A 21664-nucleotide genomic window follows, 5' to 3' on the forward strand; every position below is an offset into this window, starting at 1 on the left:
CCCGCCATTTCTGATATTTCAGTACAACCCTTGAGGCAGAAGAGCAGTTTTACACAAAGGCAGTTAATTATATTGCATCAGGTTGCACGACCAGTTTATGGCTATCTTGCTTAAACACACCTTGTGACCTGGCTATCTTACTTAAACATTCCTTGTGACCTGGCCTCAGAAAGAGAAACATGTACTTACAGAACTTACAAAACCTCTGGTACGTGCAAAGATTAGAGAGCAGAACAAGGGTGTAGCGGGTGGGGGGCGGGTACACATCCATCTTTGTGTCCTTTCATTTTTCCCTTCTCATAAGTAACTGGATGTCCAATCTTGGATTTCCAGAGTCTTATAATATAGCCTCACTTTCTGGGTGCAGGAGAGGCTGGTGATGGCTACGGAGGACCATTAGTTGGATGGTATCAAACCTTTCTCTGACAAATTGTAAAATTTTATTTACCACACAGGGGCCTATAGTGAATAGAAGTAGTAAAGACATTAGGGGGCCTAAAAGGGGTGCCAGAAGGGAAAACATTGAAGAGCTCCACCAATTGTTAGCGGCTGTAGTGAATTGTTGCTTTTTCATTTCTAAGCTTAGTTCGTGTAGGCGTTGGACTTTTTCCTCAACTAACCCTGACTCATTTATATAGAAACAGCATTCTTCTTTGAGGAACATACAGGTACCTCCTTTCTCAGCCGTGAGTAAGTCTAAGGCTCTGCGGTTTTGAAGGGTGACCTGTGCTAGGGAGGTGAGCTGCCGCTGAAGGGAGGCTAGGGAATAGGCGGAGTCTTCCATAGCAACAGAGAATTGTTGTAACAGCTTGTCGTTTTCTATCATGGAGTGTTGTAGGGCCCCTCCTGCTAACCCCGCTGCGACGACAGAGGTGGTTAAGGATATTCCGGCAATTAGTGGTAGAAAAACTGCTCGTCTATGTCGCGCAGTTTTAGTTGGGGCGGTCCCTGCCCAGCCTATGAACTCTGCCGGGGTTAGCAGTGTCAGTCGGGGAACTAGGGTAACAGGGATACACAACTGTCCGTCAGAGATGCTTTTGGACAGAGTTTTTAACAGAGTCATATTACACCAGAAGAACACACCAGGGGGAGCATATATGGGACTATTAGGGTATGTAGCCGATTGGTTGCAGAGGCTGTTGCTAAATGCCGAATAACAATAGGGGTATTTCTCTTGGTATGGGTCACGGTACAGGGCTACATCGGGTATCGTGACTATCGATGAGTTAAAACCTGTATAGTTTGTGGGAGGGGAGGATAGAGGAACAGCCGTTAATGGTGGTCTTCCTAGGGTTGCACACATAAAGCAAGAGGACAGGTCGCCTAAACCAGTGAGGTTGGCGAATGCTAGCCCTTCCCGTAATAGAGTTAGCCAGGAGAAGGGCTGCAAGTCTTGTGATAACTTGGTTTCTTGCCTGTGGATTTGTGTGTGGATTAAGGGTTGAATCTGGACTAGACTTCTCCACAGATATAAATGGCTACTGGGCCAGGTACTAGTTGATGAGTAATATATTCCCCCATGTTGTGGGGTTGTCCACCGAGAGTCCCATGGGTCTCTAATTATCCAAGTGTAAGTGACGGGAGACTCAGTTTTGTAAAAATACCACCCTTGTCGTTCTCTCCAGTATCGGACAGAGTGCGTCTTACAGTAGCTATATGGGCAACCTGCACTCTGGTGCCACCAATAATTTTTACAATTATATTCGGTTTGATCGTATTCAAAACAGATCATGGGTGTTGCTGGTTGGGCAATCTGGAACCTAGTGAAATTGAGGTAAACTATAGTATTACACCCTGAGGGGGGGCAGTCTGTGCTAGCTAGCAGTTTACCCGCTTGGGGGGTTTCCCCGGGGTGAGTTTTGTTTTCATAGAGCCAGAACCTCCAGACATAGGGATTAGACGGCGCAGCAGTGAGGAGAGTCAGATGCATAAGGCATAAAAGCATAGGTAAGCTAGACATGGTTACGGCTATGGGGATGACGGCGCAGGGTTAGCTTTAAGGGATTGTTCTTAGCTTTGTCTACAGTCCATGTAACCGGTGCTCCAGACGGCTTGAGAAGGTCGGATGTTGGGTCCACTGGTTTGACGTGTGTGTAGTGGATCCACGAAGCGATGCCTTCTACTTTGAGAGCGGTGGGAGTAGTCAGGAGTACTTGCAGTGGTCCTTTCCACCTGGGATGAAGAGTTTCTTGCCGGTGGCGCTTGACTAGGACCTAGTCTCCCGGCTGGAACGGATGAGGCGTCGGCGGAGGTCCTGCCTCGTACAGTTCTCGTAGTCTGGGTCAAATTTCCTGGTGAATTTTCTGTAAGGCTTGTAAGGAGAACAGGAGCTCAGAGACATTTTCAGTTTCAGGTTTGAGTAAGTCATCTTTTAGACTGGGGACCAGGGGTGGGGGTCTGCCATACATGATTTCATATGGTGTGAGGCCTAGTCTGTAAGGGGTATTTCGGGCCCGGAACAGAGCGTAGGGGAGAAGTACTACCCAATTAGCGCCAGTCTCCATGGTCAATTTAGTTAAGGTCTCCTTCAGAGTCCGATTCATCCTTTCTACCTGTCCTGAGCTTTGGGGCCTATAAGCACAATGTAATTTCCAATTTGCCCCCAGAATGGAAGCCAAATCCTGACTTACCTTAGCAACGAAGGCTGGTCCATTGTCTGACCCTATTTGGACAGGAAAGCCATACCTGGGGAGGATTTCTTCCAAAATTTTCTTTGCTACAACCTGAGCAGTTTCTCTCTTAGTTGGGAACGCTTCTGTCCATCCTGAAAAAGTATCTACAAAGACAAGTAAGTACTGATACCTATATTTTCCAGGCTTTATCTCAGTAAAGTCTATTTCCCAATAGATACCAGGCCTAGTTCCTCTACACCTAATTCCTGTGGTGGTCTGGGTTTGGGGGCAAGCGTTGTTTAGTTGGCAGGCTTTGCAATTTGTTGTGACATCGCTGGCCAGTTCAGCTATGCGCCTGATTCTAAACTTGGCGTGCCTGATTAAGTCCATCATTCGCCGGGCACCCAGGTGGGTTGTCCGGTGGATGTGTTCCAACACCTGCCGTCCTAATTTTTCTGGTAGGATGGTTTGGTCATTTATATCAGTCCACCACCCATTTTTAACCTGTTTTAGTGGAAGCGTGTTCATCCATTCGCGATCCTGTTCGGTATAGTCGGGAAAACATGGCAAATTTCGCGGGCCAGGATCGGGGAGCTGGAGCGCGAGGAGCTGACTGGGAGCTTTTGCTATGCTCCTTGCGGTTTGGTCGGCTAAGAAGTTGCCTCGAGCAATTGGCGTAGTTGGTTTCTGATGCCCAGGGCAATGTACAATAGCCAATTTCTTTGGTTTCCACAAAGCAGTTAATAGAGCTAGGATCTCTTGCTTGTTTTTTATTTCTTTGCCTTCGGCTGTTAATAGTCCCCTTTCTCTGTAGATGGCCCCATGTATGTGCGCAGTAGCGAAAGCATAGCGGCTATCCGTGTATACTGTTAGTTTTTTCTCTGCCCCTAGGGTGAGGGCCTGTGTAAGGGCTATCAGTTCGGCTCTTTGGGCCGATGTCCCTGGAGGCAAGGGTTCCGCCCAGATTACCTCAGTCTCTGACGTTACAGCCGCTCCTGCATACCGCTGGCCTTGGTGGACATAGCTGCTGCCATCAGTGAACCAGGTGAGTTCTGTGTCGGGGAGCGGACGATCTTGCAGGTCCTCCCGCACCCCATGCACCTGAGCCAGTATCTCAGTGCACTCATGGGACGGGGCGTCCAAGTCTGGATTTGGCAGCAGTGAAGCAGGGTTTAAAGAGGTTGGGGGCAGAAAAGTTATTCTGAGGGGGTTTAACAGCAGTCCTTGATAGTGGGTGAGCCGGGCGTTACTCATCCATCGGTCCGGCGGCTGCCGGAGGACGCCTTCAATGGCATGCGGGGTTATAACGCGCAACTCTTGCCCCATGATAAGTTTATCAGCATCTCGGACCATTAGGGCGGTCGCCGCGATTATCCGGAGGCAGGGTGGCCAGCCAGCAGCCACTGAATCTAATTTTTTTGACAAATAGGCAACTGGCCTCTGCCAGGGGCCTAGGTACTGTGTTAACACGGCTTTTGCAACACCCTTACTTTCATCCACGTATAAGTGGAAGGGTTTGGAGACATCAGGGAGCCCCAGCGCGGGGGCTGATAACAAGGCAGTTTTGATTTGCTGAAAGGCCAGCTCAGCCTCTTCCGTCCAATTGAAGGGCTGCCGTTCCTTTGTTGCCTGGTATAGGGGCTTGGCTAACTCAGCAAATCCGGGTATCCATAACCTACAGAACCCTGCCGACCCCAGGAATTCTCTCACTTGCCGTGTTGACTGGGGTCTAGGGATGCGTAGGACTGTTTCCTTTCGGGCTTTGGTTAGCCAGCGTTGCCCCCCTTTTAATAGGTACCCCAGATAAGTTACCTCCGACTTGCAGATCTGAGCCTTTGTTGCTGAGGCTCGGTAGCCTAGCTCCCCCAGAGTCTTCAGGAGGTCCTCAGTCCTTCGAACACAAGTTTCCGGGGACCTGGCCGCTATTAAGAGATCATCAACATATTGCAAAAGAGTTATTTCAGGGTGTTGCCGCCGGTACTCACCCAGATCTTCATGAAGGGCTTCATCGAACAGAGTTGGCGAGTTCTTGAACCCTTGTGGCAGTCTGGTCCATGTTAGCTGACCGTTGATGCCCCTCTCAGGATCCGTCCATTGAAATGCAAAGAGTTCTTGACTTTTGGGAGCCAGAGGAAGGCTGAAGAAAGCGTCTTTTAGATCAAGAACGGTATACCACTGTTTTTTGGGATGTAAGGCACTCAGAAGGGTGTATGGATTGGGCACAGTGGGATGTATGTCCATGACCCTTTTATTAACTTCTCTTAAATCCTGTACTGGCCTGTAGTCCGTACTGTTGGGTTTACGAACAGGTAACAGTGGAGTATTCCAGGATGAGTGGCAAGCCCGTAGGACTCCCTGGTCTAGGAGTCGGCGGATATGGGGCGTAATTCCTTCTCTTGCCTCCAGGGGCATAGGATATTGCCGAACCCGAACGGGGTCCATCCCTGGCTTAACTTCCACAAATATGGCAGGTCGATGTTTAGCTAGCCTCAAGCCCCCAGTTTCTGCCCACGCTTCAGGGAAACGCTGGAGCCAAGAGTCAATTCCCTGATCGGGGGGCTTTTGCTCTTGATGGAGTCGGTACTCATCTTCTAAGGTGACAGTCAGGATAGATATTGGCCTGTTTTGGGAATCAGTTATCTTGGGCCCTTCTGGCTCAAAGTGGATTTGGGCCCCCATCTTTGTCAGCAAGTCCCTCCCTAGTAGAGGGCAGGGGCTCTCTGGGATGACTAGGAAGGAATGGGAGACTTTTCCCGTTCCTAAGTCTACAGTCCTCTGGGTTGTCCAGGGGTATTTTTTGATGCCTGTGGCCCCGTGCACCCAGGATGTTTTCTTAGACATTTTTCCAATTGGTTTGGTTAGGACTGAGCGTTCCGCCCCAGTATCGACCAAGAAGCGAACTGGGGACCCCTCCACTTGCAAAGTTACCCTGGGTTCGGGGAGGGGGTCCGAACCCCGTCCTCCCTAGTCAGAGTCCTGGGTAACGAGTACGGAGGTAGGGTTAGCTGGTCTCCGTTTCTTTGGGCAGTCTTTAATCCAGTGGCCACGTTCCTTGCAATAAGCACACTGATCTTTTTCTAATCCTTGCCTAGGGCCTTGCTTTTTCTGCTTTCTGTTTTGGCCATTTCCTGCCTGGGGGAAAGCTGCTACTAAGACTTTGGTCATTTCTTTGGTTGCCTTGAACTGTTTTTCTTCTGGAGTATCCCTATTATTATAAACTCGCTGGGCCATCTGAAGGAGGTCCTGAATCTGCTTTCCCTCTAAACCTTCTAATTTCTGGAGTTTTCTTTTAATATCTGGTGTTGCCTGGTTTACAAAGGACATTACTACCGCTGCCTGATTTTCCGGTGCTTCCGGGTCCATAGGGGTAAACTGCCTGAAGGCTTCCATTAATCTCTCTAAATACACAGCGGGGCTTTCTGTCTTACCTTGTAACACAGAATATACTTTAGCCAAATTGGTGGGCTTGCGAGCTGCAGCCCGGAGACCCGCCATTAGAGTCTGGCGATAAATGAGCAGTCGTCCCCTACCTTCTGCCGTGTTGTAGTCCCATCTGGGCCGGGTCAAAGGGAAAGCCGCATTAATGAGGTCAGGATTTGCAGTTGGCTGGCCGTCATCTCCTGGAACCAGTTTTCTGGCCTCAACTTGGATTCTTTCCCGCTCCTCCGTTGTGAACAGGATTCGGAGGAGCTGTTGACAGTCATCCCAGGTCGGCTGGTGAGTAAACATGACACTGTCTAACAACGAGGTTAGATCTTTGGGATTATCTGAGAACCGAGCATTTTGGGACTTCCAATTGTATAAATCACTGGTGGAAAAAGGCCAATACATGAGACGGGAGAGCCCGGTATCATCGAGCGATCCTATTTCTCTGAGAGGCAGGGCTACAGTGGAGTCAGGGAGTCGGGAAGCTTGGTCCCGCTGTACGCGGCCTCGTGTTCGGCCGGCCGGCCCCCCCAGGTTACTTTCACTCTCGGCTGCTTCCGCTTCTCGGTTTCCCTCTACGGAAGCACCACCCTGGGGGACTGGGTCCTGCGGGATAAGGTGCTGATATGGTGGGGGAAATGTGGGTTCTAACGTTAGGGGGTCCTGGCTGTCCGGCAGCACAGGGGCCGAGGGAGCAGAGGGAGTCTTTTGTCTTGTAGGTCGCGTTACTAGGACTTTGCAGGGCTCAAGGATGAATGGAGTTATCCAGGGTGGTGGGTTTTCCACAAGATCCTGCCACACTAGAATATAAGGAATTTGATCAGGATGTCCTGACTGCCCTGGCAGGAAAATCTTAGTTTTTACCTTAGTAATAATAGAGAGACAGAAAGTTCCTTCAGAGGGCCACCCTACGCCGAAAGAGGGCCACTCCGAACGGCAGAAAGTAACTAGCTTTCCCTTCTTTAGTTCTACGCTTAAGTTACGCCTCCGAGCCTTCACATCCTTAAAATTGGTAACAAGGAGTGAGAGCGGCGTGCTCTGGTTGTTGCCCATTTTTGGACTGCTCCTACAAAGAGAAGGGGGGACGAAAATGAGTGTGAAGCAGAGGGGAGTATCCGACAGGTCCGGTCCTGGAGGGGGAAGAAAAGGTTTTATGTTTCGTTTTGGGCTTACACTTAACACTTAACAATAACGGACAGACAGTAATAACGATGAGCATTCGCGAGCGCGTGTCGGACTTCCGACCTGAGTCAGACGGGGCAACCAAGGATGGAGGCCCCCAGATGGGCACTGGGGAACGTCTCCCACCAGTCCCGAGTGGCTGTCTTCTAGCGCGTCCGCCAAGACCGTGCCACTTACAGAACAGACCAATACAGATTACAGATTACGGATTTCGCGAAATTTCAGGGAGACAGACAGAGACAAAGACAGAGACAGTGACAAAGCCGGCTTACCTACAGATTAAGATCCGTTGACTTGGGGGTCTGGTGGGCTTGGGGGAAATCCCGGACGAGCCCCCATTTGTTATGCCCAGACCGTTTATTCCCCGAAGAAGACCACCAGAGTCCAGAGTCAAAGCTAAGCAGCAAGGATCTTTATTACAGGTTCGAACCTGGAGCTCTCACTTGCTCGTGAAACGAGACGGGCAGGAGAGCTCCCCTACTGAGCTCCGAACAATGTTATATAGTCTAAGGAAAGTAGGCATAGAATCATTATACAAATTAGAGGTATGATTGGCTGGAGTTTGAACAAAGCGATTTGGCAAATTATGATTGGTTCCCGCCATTTCTGATATTTCAGTACAACCCTTGAGGCAGAAGAGCAGTTTTACACAAAGGCAGTTAATTATATTGCATCAGGTTGCACGACCAGTTTATGGCTATCTTGCTTAAACACACCTTGTGACCTGGCTATCTTACTTAAACATTCCTTGTGACCTGGCCTCAGAAAGAGAAACATGTACTTACAGAACTTACAAAACCTCTGGTACGTGCAAAGATTAGAGAGCAGAACAAGGGTGTAGCGGGTGGGGGGCGGGTACACATCCATCTTTGTGTCCTTTCAAGCAGAGATGGTGCCATTGCACTCCAGCCTGGACAACAAGAGCAAAACTCCTTCTCAAAAAAACAACAACAAAAAAAAGAAAAATTTACAATCTATTCTATCTGAAGTCTGATACATGGAGGCTTCGTCTGCATGGTAAAATTTTGGTTTCTACAACCCCTTATCTTAACCCAGACATTCCTTTCTATTGATAATCACTCTTTAAACAAATTGCCAATCAGAAAATCTACCTAGGACCTGGAAACCCCTGCTTCCAGTTGTCCCACCTTTCCAGACCAAACCAATGTACATTTTACATGTATTTTTGCATGCTGAGAGAATTAAGGAAAACAAATACATCTTACATGTATTAATGAATGACTTGTATCTCCCTAAAATGTATAAAATGAAGTTGTGGCCTGACCATCTTGGGCACATGTTCTCAGGATATCCTGAGGGCTGTATCACAGGCCATTGGTCACTCATATTTGGCTCAGAATAAATATCTTCAAATATTTTACAAATTTTGACACTTTTTGTCATATGGATATGACACATTTTATCCATTCTTCAGTTGATGGACTTTGGGTTCTTTCCACATTTTGCCAGCATTATGAATAATTTTGCTATGAACATTGGTATACAAGATTTTGTGTGAACACGTTTTCATTTTTCCTAGGTATATACCTAGGAGTGGAATTGGTAGTTAATGCGACAACTCTATGTTTAACATTTTGAGGAACTACCAAATGTCCACTGCAGCTGCACCACTTTACATTCCTACCAGCAATGCAGAAGGGTTCCAATGTATTCACATCCACTCTAACACTTTCCTTTCTTTTTCCTTTCCTTTCCCTCCCTCCCTCCCTCCCTTCCTTCCTCTCTCTCTCTCCCTCACTCTCTCCTTTCTTCCTTTATTTCTTTGTGTCCCTCCCTCTCTTCCTCCCTCCTTCCTTCCTTCCTTCCTGCCTTCCTTCCTTCCCTCCTTCCCTTTCTCTCTCTCTCTCCACCCCTCCCTCCCTCCTTCCTTCTATCTTCCTTCCTTTCTTTTTTCTTTTTTGATAATAGCCACCCTAATGGGTATGAAGTAGTATTCTCACTTCAGTGAAGTAGTTCTGATTTGCATTGCCCTAATCGCTATTGATGTTGAGCATCTTTTCTTGTACTTATTAGCCATTATACATCATCTTTAGAGAACTGTCTATTCAAGCCTTTGCTCATTTTTTTATTTTTTATTTTCGAGACAGGGTCTCACTCTGTTGCCCAGGGTGGAGTGTGGTGGTGCAATCTTGGCTCACTGCAAGCTCTGCCTCCCAGGCTCAAGTCACTCTCATGCCTCAGCCTCCCAAGTAGCTGGCACTATAGGCATGCGCCACCACACCTGGCTAACTTTTTGTATTTTTGTAGAGATAGGTTTTCACCATGTTGCCCAGTCTGGTCTTAAATTCCTGAGCTCAAACAATCCACTTGCCTTGGCCTCCCAAAGTGCTGGGATTACAGGGGTGAGCCACTGCACCCGACCAGTTTTCCCTATTAACATCTTGCATTAGTGTGATACAGTTATGATAATTGATAACCCAATATTTATACATTATTATTAGCTAAGTTCCATAGTTTACATTAGGGTTTACTCTCTGGGTTGTGTAGTTCTATGAATTTGACAAATGCATAATGTCAGGACAAATGTATGTCATGTGTCTGTTATAGCATCATACCGAATCATTTTAGTGCCCCTAAAATCCTCTGTGCTCCACCTATTAATCTCTCCTCCTCTATCCCAAGCCCCAGGTAACAACTGATATTTTTATTGTCTCCATAGTTTTACCTTTTCAAAACTGTCATACAGTTGGAATCATACAGTATGCAGCCTTTTCACACTGGCCTGTTTCACTGTGTCTTTTCATGGCTTGATAGATCATTTCTTTTTATTGTTGAAAAATATTGTATTGTATAGCTGTATCACAGTTTGTTTATTCACTTTTTGAGGGACATCTTGGTTGCTTCCAGCTTTTGGCAATTATGAATAAAGCTTTTATAAACATTCATGTGCAGGTTTTTTGTGTGGACATAATTTTCAGCTCATTCAGGTAAATACTTAGGAGTGCTATTGCTGGATCATGTGGTAAGACAATATTTAGCTTTGTAAAAAACTGTCAAACTGTATTCTACAGTGACTATACCATTGCGCATTCCCACCAATAATTAATGAGAGTTCCGGTGGCTCCACATTCTCATTAGCATTTGGATTTTTGAATTTTAATCATTTAATCATTCTAATAGGTGGGTAGTTATGTCTCATTGTTTTAATTTGCAGTTCCCTAATGACATATGATGTTGATATCTTTTCATGGTTATTTGCCACCTGTATATATCTTCTTTGGTCAACTCTTTTGCCTATTTTTAAATTGAGTTGTTTTCTTTTTATTGTCAGTGAAAAGAGTCAAACTGTAAAACATTTGAAGAGATTTATTCTGAGCCAAATATGAGTGACCAACAGCTCCCCCATGACACAGCCCTCAGGAGATTCTGAGAACATGTGTTCAAGGTGGTCGGGCCACAAGTTGGTTTTATAAATTTTAGGGAGATATAAGATATCAATGAATATATGTAAGATGTACATTCGTTCAGTCCGGAAAGGCGTGATAACTGGAAGTGGGAAGTGGGGAGCGGGGCTTCCAGGTCATAGGTAGATTCAAAGATTTCCTGATTGGAAATTGGTGAAAAGAGTTAAGTTACTGTCCAAAGACTTAGAATCAATAGAAAGCAATGTCTGGGTTAAGATAAGGGGGTGTGAAGACCAAGGTTTTATCAGGTAGACAGAGCCTCCAGGTAGTAGGTTTCAGAGAATAGATTGTAAATGGTTTTTATCAGACTTAAAGAGTGTGTTCTATCAGTAATTCCAAAAGGGAGGAGCATATAATGAAGCATGTCTGGCTCCCCCTTTCCATCAAGGTCTGAACTAGTTTTTCAGATTAATTTTGGAATACCCTTGACTGAGAGGAGGAGTCTATTCAGATGGTTGAGGGGCTTAGAATTTTATTTTTGGTTTACATTCTTAATGAGTTGCAAATGAGTTCTTTCTTTATTCTGGATGCCAGCCCCTTATCAGAGATATGATTTGCAAATATTTTCTCCCATTCTGTGGGTTGTCTTTCCACTTTCTTGATGGTATAATTTGGAGCACAAATGCTTTTATTTTGTGTAGTCAAATGGGGTTTTATCTCCTAGTCACTTGCATTTGTATTGTGTGTGCCAGAATGTGCAGGGGTAGAGATAAAAGTAAGCAAGAGGAAGAGGGCAGTGGTAGAAGCAAGAGGAGACCTGACTGTGGAGACAATGAAGCAAACGCATAGGTGGAGCAAGGGTAGGTGAGACTTGAGTAATGGATGCACCTCTTGCTCTGGGAGCATCTGACCCTTTTTCCAGGGTGGATCCTGTTTGCTGTGAAGCCTAATTTACATGCTTGCTTCACTGCCAGAATCCCGCCCCCATCCCTCCCTACAGCAGGCTTGAGAAGTGGCTGTCACAGCCACGCCCTTCCCTCTTGACACCTCCATTCCAAGTAGCTAGCTTTTCTGTACTTTCTCTGAGAAAGGTAATGTAAATGTAAAAGAAGTTTTTGAGGCTATTCTATAGAAGATGTCATAATTCAATGTTCCTCAAAGACAGGGACTATATTTATTTATTTTTTAAAAATATCTCAGCACCTAATGCAAAATCTAGCACACAGACTCCCAATAAATGTTTGCTTAAAGACGGATGGGGGCCACAGGAGCAGGTTTTATTATCAGTTGCTGAACATGTTGGACTGCAAGGTGTCTCAGGGAGTCTGGACTAGGAAAAAGTTATGTGTTGAAAACAAGAGAAGCAACGAAATAATTTCCTATTCCCATTAAATAAAGATGCTGATGGCTCTCTAGATAGATATGAGGACCCCAGGGCTGTGGGGAGTGAAGAAACTAAGCCGCTGCCATATCTGAGCCGAATTCTTAAGGGGAGGAGGAAGAGGAGGAGAAAGGCAAGCAGGAGGAGGCGGAGCCTTCTTGTCAGCATCTGTTAGTGGAGGTTGGGAAGCCTCTCCTCCTTTCCCCCTCCTCCTTCCCCCTCCCTCCACCTGGCTCCTCCCCGTGTTCGTCCAGCACACCTCCCCCCTTTCCCAAGGACAATCTGCAAGAAAGCAGCGGCGGAGGAGAGCTAAGACTAAAAGGCAAGAGGGGCCGTTGAGTGAAGAGCAAGGGGGAGAGCTGGGAGTGAGGCGGGAAGGTATGGGCCGGGAGTAGGCGGTAGGGAGAACTGAAAGGAGCAGAAAGGAAAAGAAGAGGAGATACGGCATCCTAAGCCCAGCCGAGAGGGGGATGGGCAGGGCAGTCGTGAAGAATCCTAGCCCCTTGGCCAGCCCCCTCCGCTTGCAGGCTCAGCTGCATTCCCCGGGAATCAGGGATGGGTGGGTGGGGCTCGGACGGGTTGCCCTTGGCTGCCTGACCCTACCCTGGCACTCACCCAATTCAAATCTGTGCGCCTGTGATGCTGCTTGTCTGTTTCTCCCTGCCGCGTGCTTATATACACACGTGATTTCAGAGATATGTTTTAATATCTGTTTCTCTCTACGTGCGTGTCATTGTGGGTCTGTAAGGGATGCTTATACATGAGTCTGCATGAATTTCTGTGTCCTGTGCCTCTGTAACTGCCTTAGAGATTTCAGTAGAAGAATATGAGCTGGTTTTTACAGGTCAGCACTCTTAAACTCCTCTTGTTATGGCGAATTTTCTCCCTCACTGACGCTGCCAGGGGTAGAAGAGCTCTGTGTGGGATTCTACCCCCGTCATGAGCTCCAAGAGTGAATGAGAAAAAAAACGGGAGGAAAGGGATCAGCATACCCAGATGTCTTGTTCTTTTCTTTCCATCTTTTTTCCTTCCTGTTTGCCCTAGTCACTTAATCTTTCTTTTTTGAAAACAGCAGAAATTTGAACATGAACATTCCAGTTAAATAAGAGTGTCTCTAGTCACGTGTGTCTGTATGTTCCTTTCACTGTTTGCCACTATATGATTTCTGAAGTCCAAGTTAGGAGTGTGTTTTAAAGTAGAATATGGAGGTATATCTGTATCCAAGCCTATTTTACGTTTTTCATACATTTGTATTTCATGTAGTTCATCAGTTCATTGTTTTCAACAAGTATTTATTGGGGTCCTGTAATGTGCATAGACTTTGCGAGTCTTTAGTGGGCTGTGGGAGAGTTTTTAAAAATGATCATGATCCCTGCCCTGGAGGAGTTCTCAGTCTACTTAGGGAAAATGACTTTAATAGCCATCCAGTCCAGTGGTTGGCAAACTTCATCTGTAAAAGGCCAGATAGTAAATATTTTAGACTGCCGGCTCATGAGTCTCTGTCACAATATCCATCCTACTGTTGTAGCACAAAAACATCCATGACAGTACGTGAATGAATGAAGGTGGTACACACACTGGAATTTGAACTTAACATTTTTCACATGTCATGAAGTACTTTTTGCAACCACTAAAAAATATAAAAACCTTTCACAGCTTACTGCCATACAAAAACATGAGAAGGGCTGGATGTGGCCTACAGACTGTTGTACGTTGACCCTGATCTAGTCCAACCCTCTTTTCAGTGCATAAGAAACAATTAAAATGCCACATAAAGCAGGCCTAGCGTGGTGGTTCATGCCTGTTATCCCAGCACTTTGGGAGGCGAGGTGGGCGGATCACCTGAAGTCAGGAGTTCCAGACCAGCTTGGCCAACATGGTGAAAACCGTCTCAATAAAAAATACAAAAATTAGCCAGGTGTGGTGGTGTATGCCTGTGATCCCAGCTACTCGGGAGGCTAAGGTAGGAGAATCACTTGAACCTGGGAGGCGGTGATCCAGTTTAGACAACATGTGATTAGAGGAAGTCCAAAAGAAGGCTTCCTTGACCTGTGGTAATCAGTGAAGGTTTAATAAGGGTACAACTATCACTGGCCTTAAATGATGGAATGGGGTATGAATCTGTGGAAAGGGCCAGGGTAGCCACCAGGACAAGGGATGCAGTATGCCCAGGCACAAAAGTGGGAACAGCAAAGTAATGTTCAGGTGACAATGGAGCAGAGGATCTGTAGGACCAAAAGTTGAAGCTACATGCAAGGGCTAGATTGTAGAAGCTTCGAATGCCAACCCAACAAGTTGAGAACTTATCTGTCAGTACTGATTATATGTAGTATGTTCATTAATCTCTGTCTCTTAACACAATGCATGTTTGTGAATGTATGTCTTCGTATATGTCTCATTGCATTCTTTTATTATTTGTGTGGATTTGTGTGTTTATGTGACCTATGTTTCTATAGGCAGCTACCTTGAGTTCTCCAAATGCAGGGTAGAAGCAAGCACAAGCTGCCCTTAAAACTTGGGTTCCTGTGAATGAATACACATCTCTACTGAAGCCTAGGGACCTATGACCTTCCTATAAAGGTTTATTTTGTGTGTCTAATAGAGTGAAGAAAGGAACACAAGCACAGTGAGACTAGCTATTGTAGTAAGCAATTCAGGTGGAAAATGGCAATGAGGATAGAAAGGAGGGGATGTATAAAGGAAGATAATAAGAAGGGAGAATAATAGGATTTAGTTACTGTTTTGAATCTGAGAGGAAGGGAGGAGATAAATTAAAAATAACAGGTTTTAGCCTGGAAAACTGGGAGAGTGATAATTCCACTGGCATTTTATGGATACAAAAGTATGTCCTCTTATGTGTTCCTTTGAGAGAGGTGATCCCTAAAGAACAAAATATGAGGGTGTTCCCATGTCATATGTACACATCTGTGTATATATGGCAGTGACTTTGTATTAATCTTCTCATTTCATAGCAGGTAGTAATGTGAGGGGCAAGACCCAAAGACCAAGGATCAAGAGATGCTCAGGAGGCTGACAGCCTGAGAGGGAAGAGCCATAGAAAGTCCCTGACCACTCTTGAGACTGACACCATTAATTTGCCTAACTCTGATGTGCCTTTATAACCTCAGACTACAGTTTCAACTCCATATCACCTAACCCCATTCCAATAGCACAATTCCATAACACCCAACCCTAATCTTAATTATAATCCAACGTACCCTTGCTCTCCTACTTCTACTTTGCTGATTGTCATCAGTGCCCTAAACCTCATCTGATTCCAGCTCTCTGCAATAACCTATGCCTTCATTGAAACGGGAGGTATCCTTGAGGCTAACTCAACTTTTCTCCTCCCTTTCTCATTTCTATTCAGTCAACTTCTCTTTTCCCTGACCTTAGTTTATTCCCCACATAGGTTCTAATTGGGGTGGGAGGGATCAGAGAGGGATTAGTTAGAACCTTAGTAGTCTTGGGCTTGATTACATGACATTTCAGCTTGTCAGTCTACAAGGGTGTGGCTCTCCTCTGGAAGAAGCCCAAAGCTCTCAGGCTGCAAAGCCCAGACTTGGTATAGTGGGAGAGCCTGACTGAGGTGGCTCTAGCCAGTCTAACTGCCGTTTCTTGAGCTAGTGGCATCTTGATTCCTGCTGTGTCTTAACTGGCCATTGTCTTAAATTCTAGAGTGGATCATGACCCATGAAGAGCACCATGCAGCCAAAACCCTGGGGATTGGCAAAGCCATCGCCGTCTTAACCTCTGGCGGAGATGCCCAAGGTAAGGAGGAGGGGACGAAAAACACGACTGTTGGGGCTTTTGGAATTTACTGACTCAGTTGGCATTTACAATAGAATTATTCTTCTGTAGGTTCACTGGAATTTTGGGCTTTCCTAAAAATTTCTGTGAGGCCTAAGTCCTCAAGTGCATTTGAATTTTATTTGCCTTGCTTTTATTTACCCACATCTTCATAAAACTTCTTTCAAAGTTTCTTTGAAGACTGGGGACTCTTTTGGTCCTTGGAAACCTGAAAGAGTGGTGTTTTCTCAAGCAGCATTGGAAAGAAACTAAAGAGAGAAAGTTATTCAGAAGGCAGTAAGTGGATTAACTCGTGTATTTGGTCATGGGGGGGATGGGAGGAGACCCAGAATTAGTATTTGGTGGGTCCCAACGAGGTCTTCAGGTATTAACTCTGATGTCTGGAGAGTTCTTGTACTGACCAGGGTCAGTCAGGCACTCGGTTTTCTCTGGCCTTTCCTCCTCTTCCATTTCATTACCCCTTGAAAAAATAGGAACAGCAGCAGTTAATCAATACAGATCCGCTATGAGGTGGAGGGGCAGAAAATGAGCCAGCAAAAACCTTTTTCTAGATTGAATTTAAGAAACCTGGGAGTCATGAAAAGTAGGTGTATAGGAAACACGGAGTGCGAGAGAGAGAATATGTGATTTTGTTTTAAAAAAACTTTTTCTCATTTGATCTTCTGATATATTCTGATACATTGAAAAGAGGAAGAATTTCTTTGAAAGGATACAGGACATGGAGACAATTATGGAAAAAAGAGAGAAGGAAAGCAATTTCAGCTAGGCTCCCCTCCTCAGCACCACTGTCCCTAGGCTCTTTTAGACTTTGTGCTAAGGACCACTTTGTATAGAGCCCTGTCTTGTATATTGTGAAGAAGTTGAATTCCTTTAGGAATTTATAGTTTAATGAGGAAACTAGAATTCTTACATAAGGCACATAAATGAAAACAAGCAAGTGTGCATTAACCAAGTGGAATCTACTTATATAATGAAATGATAGCCCCTGATTGAATTAATCAGGGAAAACTTCATGGAGAAGGTAGATTTCAAGACACTGAACTCTTTATTTAAGTAAGATGCTTAGAACAGTAGCAGGCACATCATAAATACTCAATACATGTATCATTAATTAATTAAAAATGAATTGGTATCTGCTGTGTCAATCAGGATGATCAGGTCACTAGGGATACATCAGTGAAAAAGTCTGACACAATCTTTGTTCTCATGATACTTATTAGTATATTAGTAAAGCTAGACTTTTTAAACTAATATTTGTTATAATTGTGATATAGGTTATAAATCAGAAAGTGCTAGAATGAAGAAACTGAGGAAGGAGAGTATGGAGGTCTGAGTTTAGGAATAGTGACCAGATTAGGAATGCAGAGTCCTAGTTGAGTTTGCAGAAACCACAGACCTGGCTTTTCTTGCATCTCTCTTCTCTGCTGGCAGAGTACCATGCCAATACTGAATTCTTTAACATGCACTTGAGCATTGATCCTGAAACCTTGGTAGAATGGTCTGTGGACCCAGATTGTCACATCAGGGGAAGAGAGAAGAAAGCCTGCTAAACAATCCAAGTGAGATACACAGAGTTATAAAATGAAGAAGATATTTTTAGAGAGGGAAAGAGGGGAAAAAAAGGTCAGCCTAGGATTTAACTTGGGTCTAAGAGCAGCAGAGCCCTTCCACCTTCTGATCCTGAGCCGTGAGGCCCTCTGAATCTAGTGATGGCCATAACTCACTGCTATAAGAGAAAGACCCTCTTTTATGGAGGCAGGGACTATAGATTAGCTAATTTCTGAAGGACCCAGCTGATAGGCATAGTGTATCCAGGGAAATATCCCACCTGCAAATCCCCATAACATCACAGCAGCATATCACTAGGGATTGAGAGTGATAGAAACTAAAATTCTATGGAGGCAAGGAGGCAAAACAGAAAACTCAAAATAGAGCTGAAAGGTCCCAGCTGAAGGAGAAGCTCAAATTCAGAAGTCGCCTGCCCAGAGCTGAGTTTGATGGACTCTAGTTCTCCCAGGGAGAAAACAGAGAAATGTTTTTGTTTTTTTTCCCCTGAGGGTTTGTGGGCCACATGGAAAAGTGAGATTGAGCTGTCTAAAATCCATAGAGGTCACAGCTTTGTCATTCCCCGAACTCAGCGAAGCTAATCATCTCTTGAGGTAGAAAAATGGCCAGGAATCGGATATCCTGAGCTCAAAAACGAAGAACTCTGGGATGCTGGGCTGATGCCGTACCAAATCCTAATTCCCTTTCCAGCCTAGGAATGGCTTCAGCCACCAAAACTATGCTACCTTTAGTAGCCATAAACATTGTCATAAACATTGGCATATTCTAACCCTGGAAAGGACCTCAGTCAGTCATCTGCTCTGGCCCTCTGTCTCCAAATAGCCAGCCATTACAAATGTATGTTTATCCTTTTTTTTTTTTTTTTAAGAGATGGGACGGGATCAGCTGGGTGCGGTGGCTCACGCCTGTAATCCCAGGACTTTGGGATGCCGAGGCAGGCAGATCACCTGAGGTCGGGAGTTCGAGACCAGCCTGACCAACATGGAGAAACCCTGTCTCTACTAAAAATACAAAATTAGCTGGGCGTGGTGGCACATGCCTGTAATCCCAGCCACTTGGGAGACTGAGGCAGGAGAATCGCTTGAACCCGGGAGGCAGAGGTTGCGGTGAGTCAAGGTCACACCATTACACTCCAGCCTGGGCAACAAGAGTGAAACTCTGTCTCAAAAAAAAAAAAAAAAGAGAGAAATGGGAAGGGATCTTTTTATGTTTCCCAGGCTGGACTTGAACTCCTGGCTCAAGCAATCCTCTTGCCTCAGCCTCTCAAGTAGCTGAGACCACAGACCATGTGCCACCACACCTGGCCTTTTCTATTTTTAAAGGTTCGCGCGAACAGAGATTCCTTTACCTCTCTGGCTTGCTATTCTAGGGTTTATAATTTTTACTTATGATATCCATTAGAAAGTGTAATTCATCTCTAACAAATGTTTATTCCTCATATATTTTAAAAAATCTTATGAAAGTTAAGACAGAAAGAAATTATTTAGTGTCAGCTTTCAAAAAAGTCATGCTCAAGTCATTTATTAGATTTTTTCTGTCTAGTCTCATAGAGACCCATCACCCACAGTTCTTCTTTCTAAAACCTCTTCCCAATATGCCGTAATTGGAGACTCCAAACTACGTGCTTATGATGTTCTCCAGAGCCCCTCCTGACTATACCCAGAATACCTATTGGATGGTGCCTGTAATCTTATCCTTCGTCTTGCTTCTAATAAGTCAGACAGCTGCCATAGAGGTTTATTTAGGGCAACATGGAACAGCCAAGGAGACTCTGGCCAGGACTGGCTTGGGGCCAGACTAGGCTGGTCAGATTGGCTGGGAGAGCTCAAAGAATTACTGGGGCTCCTTAGTATAAACTATTTGTGTACCCCAAAGTTTGTGATTTTTAGGGAACTAAGGGTTTGAGGCGCAGGTACCAGGTGCACAAAGAACATCCTAAAATTTGGTTTCTAGGAAGACACTCAGATGTTCAGTTTGGAGACAGGATGAATGACTTCTGGAAGTTGGTGGGGTTGAGGTAAGAAGAAGGCAGAGGGAGAAGATAATTTCCTTATTGTAAGATTTTTCTTATGCCCAACTGATTTGGATAGTCCCTGTCCACCGTCTGTTGTTTGCTTTTGTACTGAAAACCTTTGAGTCATTTGTCTCTCTTAACTCTGGGTATACCAACAGGATTGCATTAAGTTAGAGTTTTTGCAGGAACATTTACTCAGCTTGGGAGCAAGAAACAATGTTCTAACCTATACATTTCAGAACAGTTTTTCCCTTATTTCCTAAAATTACAAGTTCATACTCCAGAACTCCAGGTATCCAGAAGAGAATCCCATAGGCCTTGTGACAGGCTGGAAAACAAACTTTAGTTTCATATCTATTCTGATCTTATTGAGCTGACTTTATTCGTCTTTCCTAAAGCATTGATGACTTTGTGTTGACTTTTGACCTTGTTCCTTTCACACACATAGGCTGTTTCTCAAGCTACTGAAAAGCCCCTCTCTTCACAGATTTTTTGGTTTTGATGCCTTCCACTTAAGGGTGTGAACTTAGGCTTCTAGACTTCATGGGGCTTTGCCTTAGTGATGTCATAAGTGAGCTTTGACATCAGTGCTCACCAATGACTTCTTGTTGACAAGTCCAACCTTTCAGGCCTTACCTTAGACTAGTTATCAGAAGCATTTGGCACTGTTCCCACTTCTTGAAACTGTCCCCTTTTGACTTCTGAGACATCGCTAAGTCCTGGTTCTTTTGTATTTCCTGCTGCCCCTTATTAGTTTTCATCATGGAACCTCCCTTCCCCTTCCTGTTCCTTCAATGTTGGTTTTCCTCAGGGTTCCATTCCTTGCCTTTTTCTCTTATAATTCCACATATTCTCTTGAGATAGTCTCTTCTGTGTTCACATGGATGCTCCATAAGGACTTCAAACTCAACATATCCAAATATGAATGTATCACCCCCACCCCAACCTGCCCAAACCAAAACCTGCCTCTGCTGAGTTAATGGTACCACACTTTTACCCTTTGTCTAAATCAATCATGGGACATTTTCTCCCTCTCTGACCCTTAAAATGTAATCACATTGCCAACTGGATATAAGTCCTATTGCTTCTGTTTCCTAGATGTCTTCTATCCAGTATTTGTTTTGTCCCAAATGCTACTGTTCCAGTCCAGGTCTTCCACATTTCTTATCTAGGATGCCAGGTAGCCTCCTAACGCTAGAAATCCCTCTCTCAAGCTGTCTTTCACGCTGCTGCCAGAGTTATCCTTCTGAGATGCAGATCTCATCATGTCCCTCTGCCCGCTAAATTCTTCAGGGATTCTTCGTTGTCTGCAACTTTTCTTTTTGGAGGGGGTCACAGACCCCTTTAAGAATCAAATGAAAGCTGTGGACCTTCTCTCAAAAGAAATGTCCATGCCCGCAGAACTTTTCATACAGTTTTGTGGGGTTCCTGGATTCCCCGAAACCCATCACCCATGGATCTCCAATTAAACCCTGGCCTGTAGAATACAACTCAAACTTCTCATGGCACATAGGTGCCTGCCCACCTGTAGAGCTTCATCTCTCACCACTTCCTAGTTTATATTCTTTATAATACCAAATTACCTATGGTTGTTTTTTGACCCTCACCTTTATTTGTGCTATTCCCTCTGCCAAGAACACTCTCCCTCAAATTCTCCACCTGACAGAAAAATTTTAGAGGAAATTGTCCTTTAGGTCCCATGACAAATGTTGTCTTTTCTGTATAACCTTCTCTGACTTCCTTCTGGCAGGCTTAGATACTCTTTGTCCCTGTTTCCACTGTACTTTGTATCTCTCTCCCTCTGTCTGTCTTTTTTGAGAGATGGGGTCTCACCGTGTTGCCCAGACTAGACTTAACTCCTGGGCTCAAGTGATCCTCCTGCCTCAGCCTCCCAAGTAGCTGGGACTATAGGCATGCACCTTTGTGCTTGGCTCATGTCTTTTATAGGGACCAATAGACCATATTGTAATTCTCCACATATCTTGAGGACCATTACCAAGTCCTTTATCTTGGTATTCCCAGATTCTGTGTTGGTCATTGCTGTACCCCCCAGTGCCTAGCACAGTGCCTGGAACATGATAGGTGTTCAGTTAATATTTGTTAAGTGAACAAATGAACCTTCAATTTGGAGCTAATAGCCATGTAATACCAACCTGCAAAAAAAGAAACATTTTGATCTTTTTTATTCCATCCTATTCCTGATAGCTTTGGATTATTCAAAAGTTTGTGATGGTTTTTAGTTTGGTGCTGCAGGTTTTCCCGATTACTAGCTCTCTTGGTGCTTGCTGGTATATTACATTTCTCCAGG

General features: G+C 44.9%; 1 protein-coding gene across 8 annotated transcripts in view; it reads left to right on the top strand.

The window, feature by feature from the left end:
• Window positions 1-21664, top strand: part of PFKM (phosphofructokinase, muscle) — a 54327-nt gene that overhangs the window by 15701 nt on the left and 16962 nt on the right. For 3 of the 8 annotated variants that reach the window (XM_045365134.2, XM_045365137.2, XM_045365133.2), the window contains one exon: window positions 15645-15737. In XM_045365134.2, the coding sequence (XP_045221069.1) occupies window positions 15645-15737 (93 nt within the window). Of the gene's footprint in view, window positions 1-12227; window positions 12345-12695; window positions 12811-15440; window positions 15556-15644; window positions 15738-21664 lie in introns of those variants that run through there. The other 5 variants (XM_045365135.2, XM_005570698.3, XM_015430848.3 and 2 more) reach the window with 5 other exon arrangements.

This window comes from Macaca fascicularis, chromosome 11 (assembly GCF_037993035.2).
Source record: "Macaca fascicularis isolate 582-1 chromosome 11, T2T-MFA8v1.1".
NCBI lineage: Eukaryota > Metazoa > Chordata > Mammalia > Primates > Cercopithecidae > Macaca > Macaca fascicularis.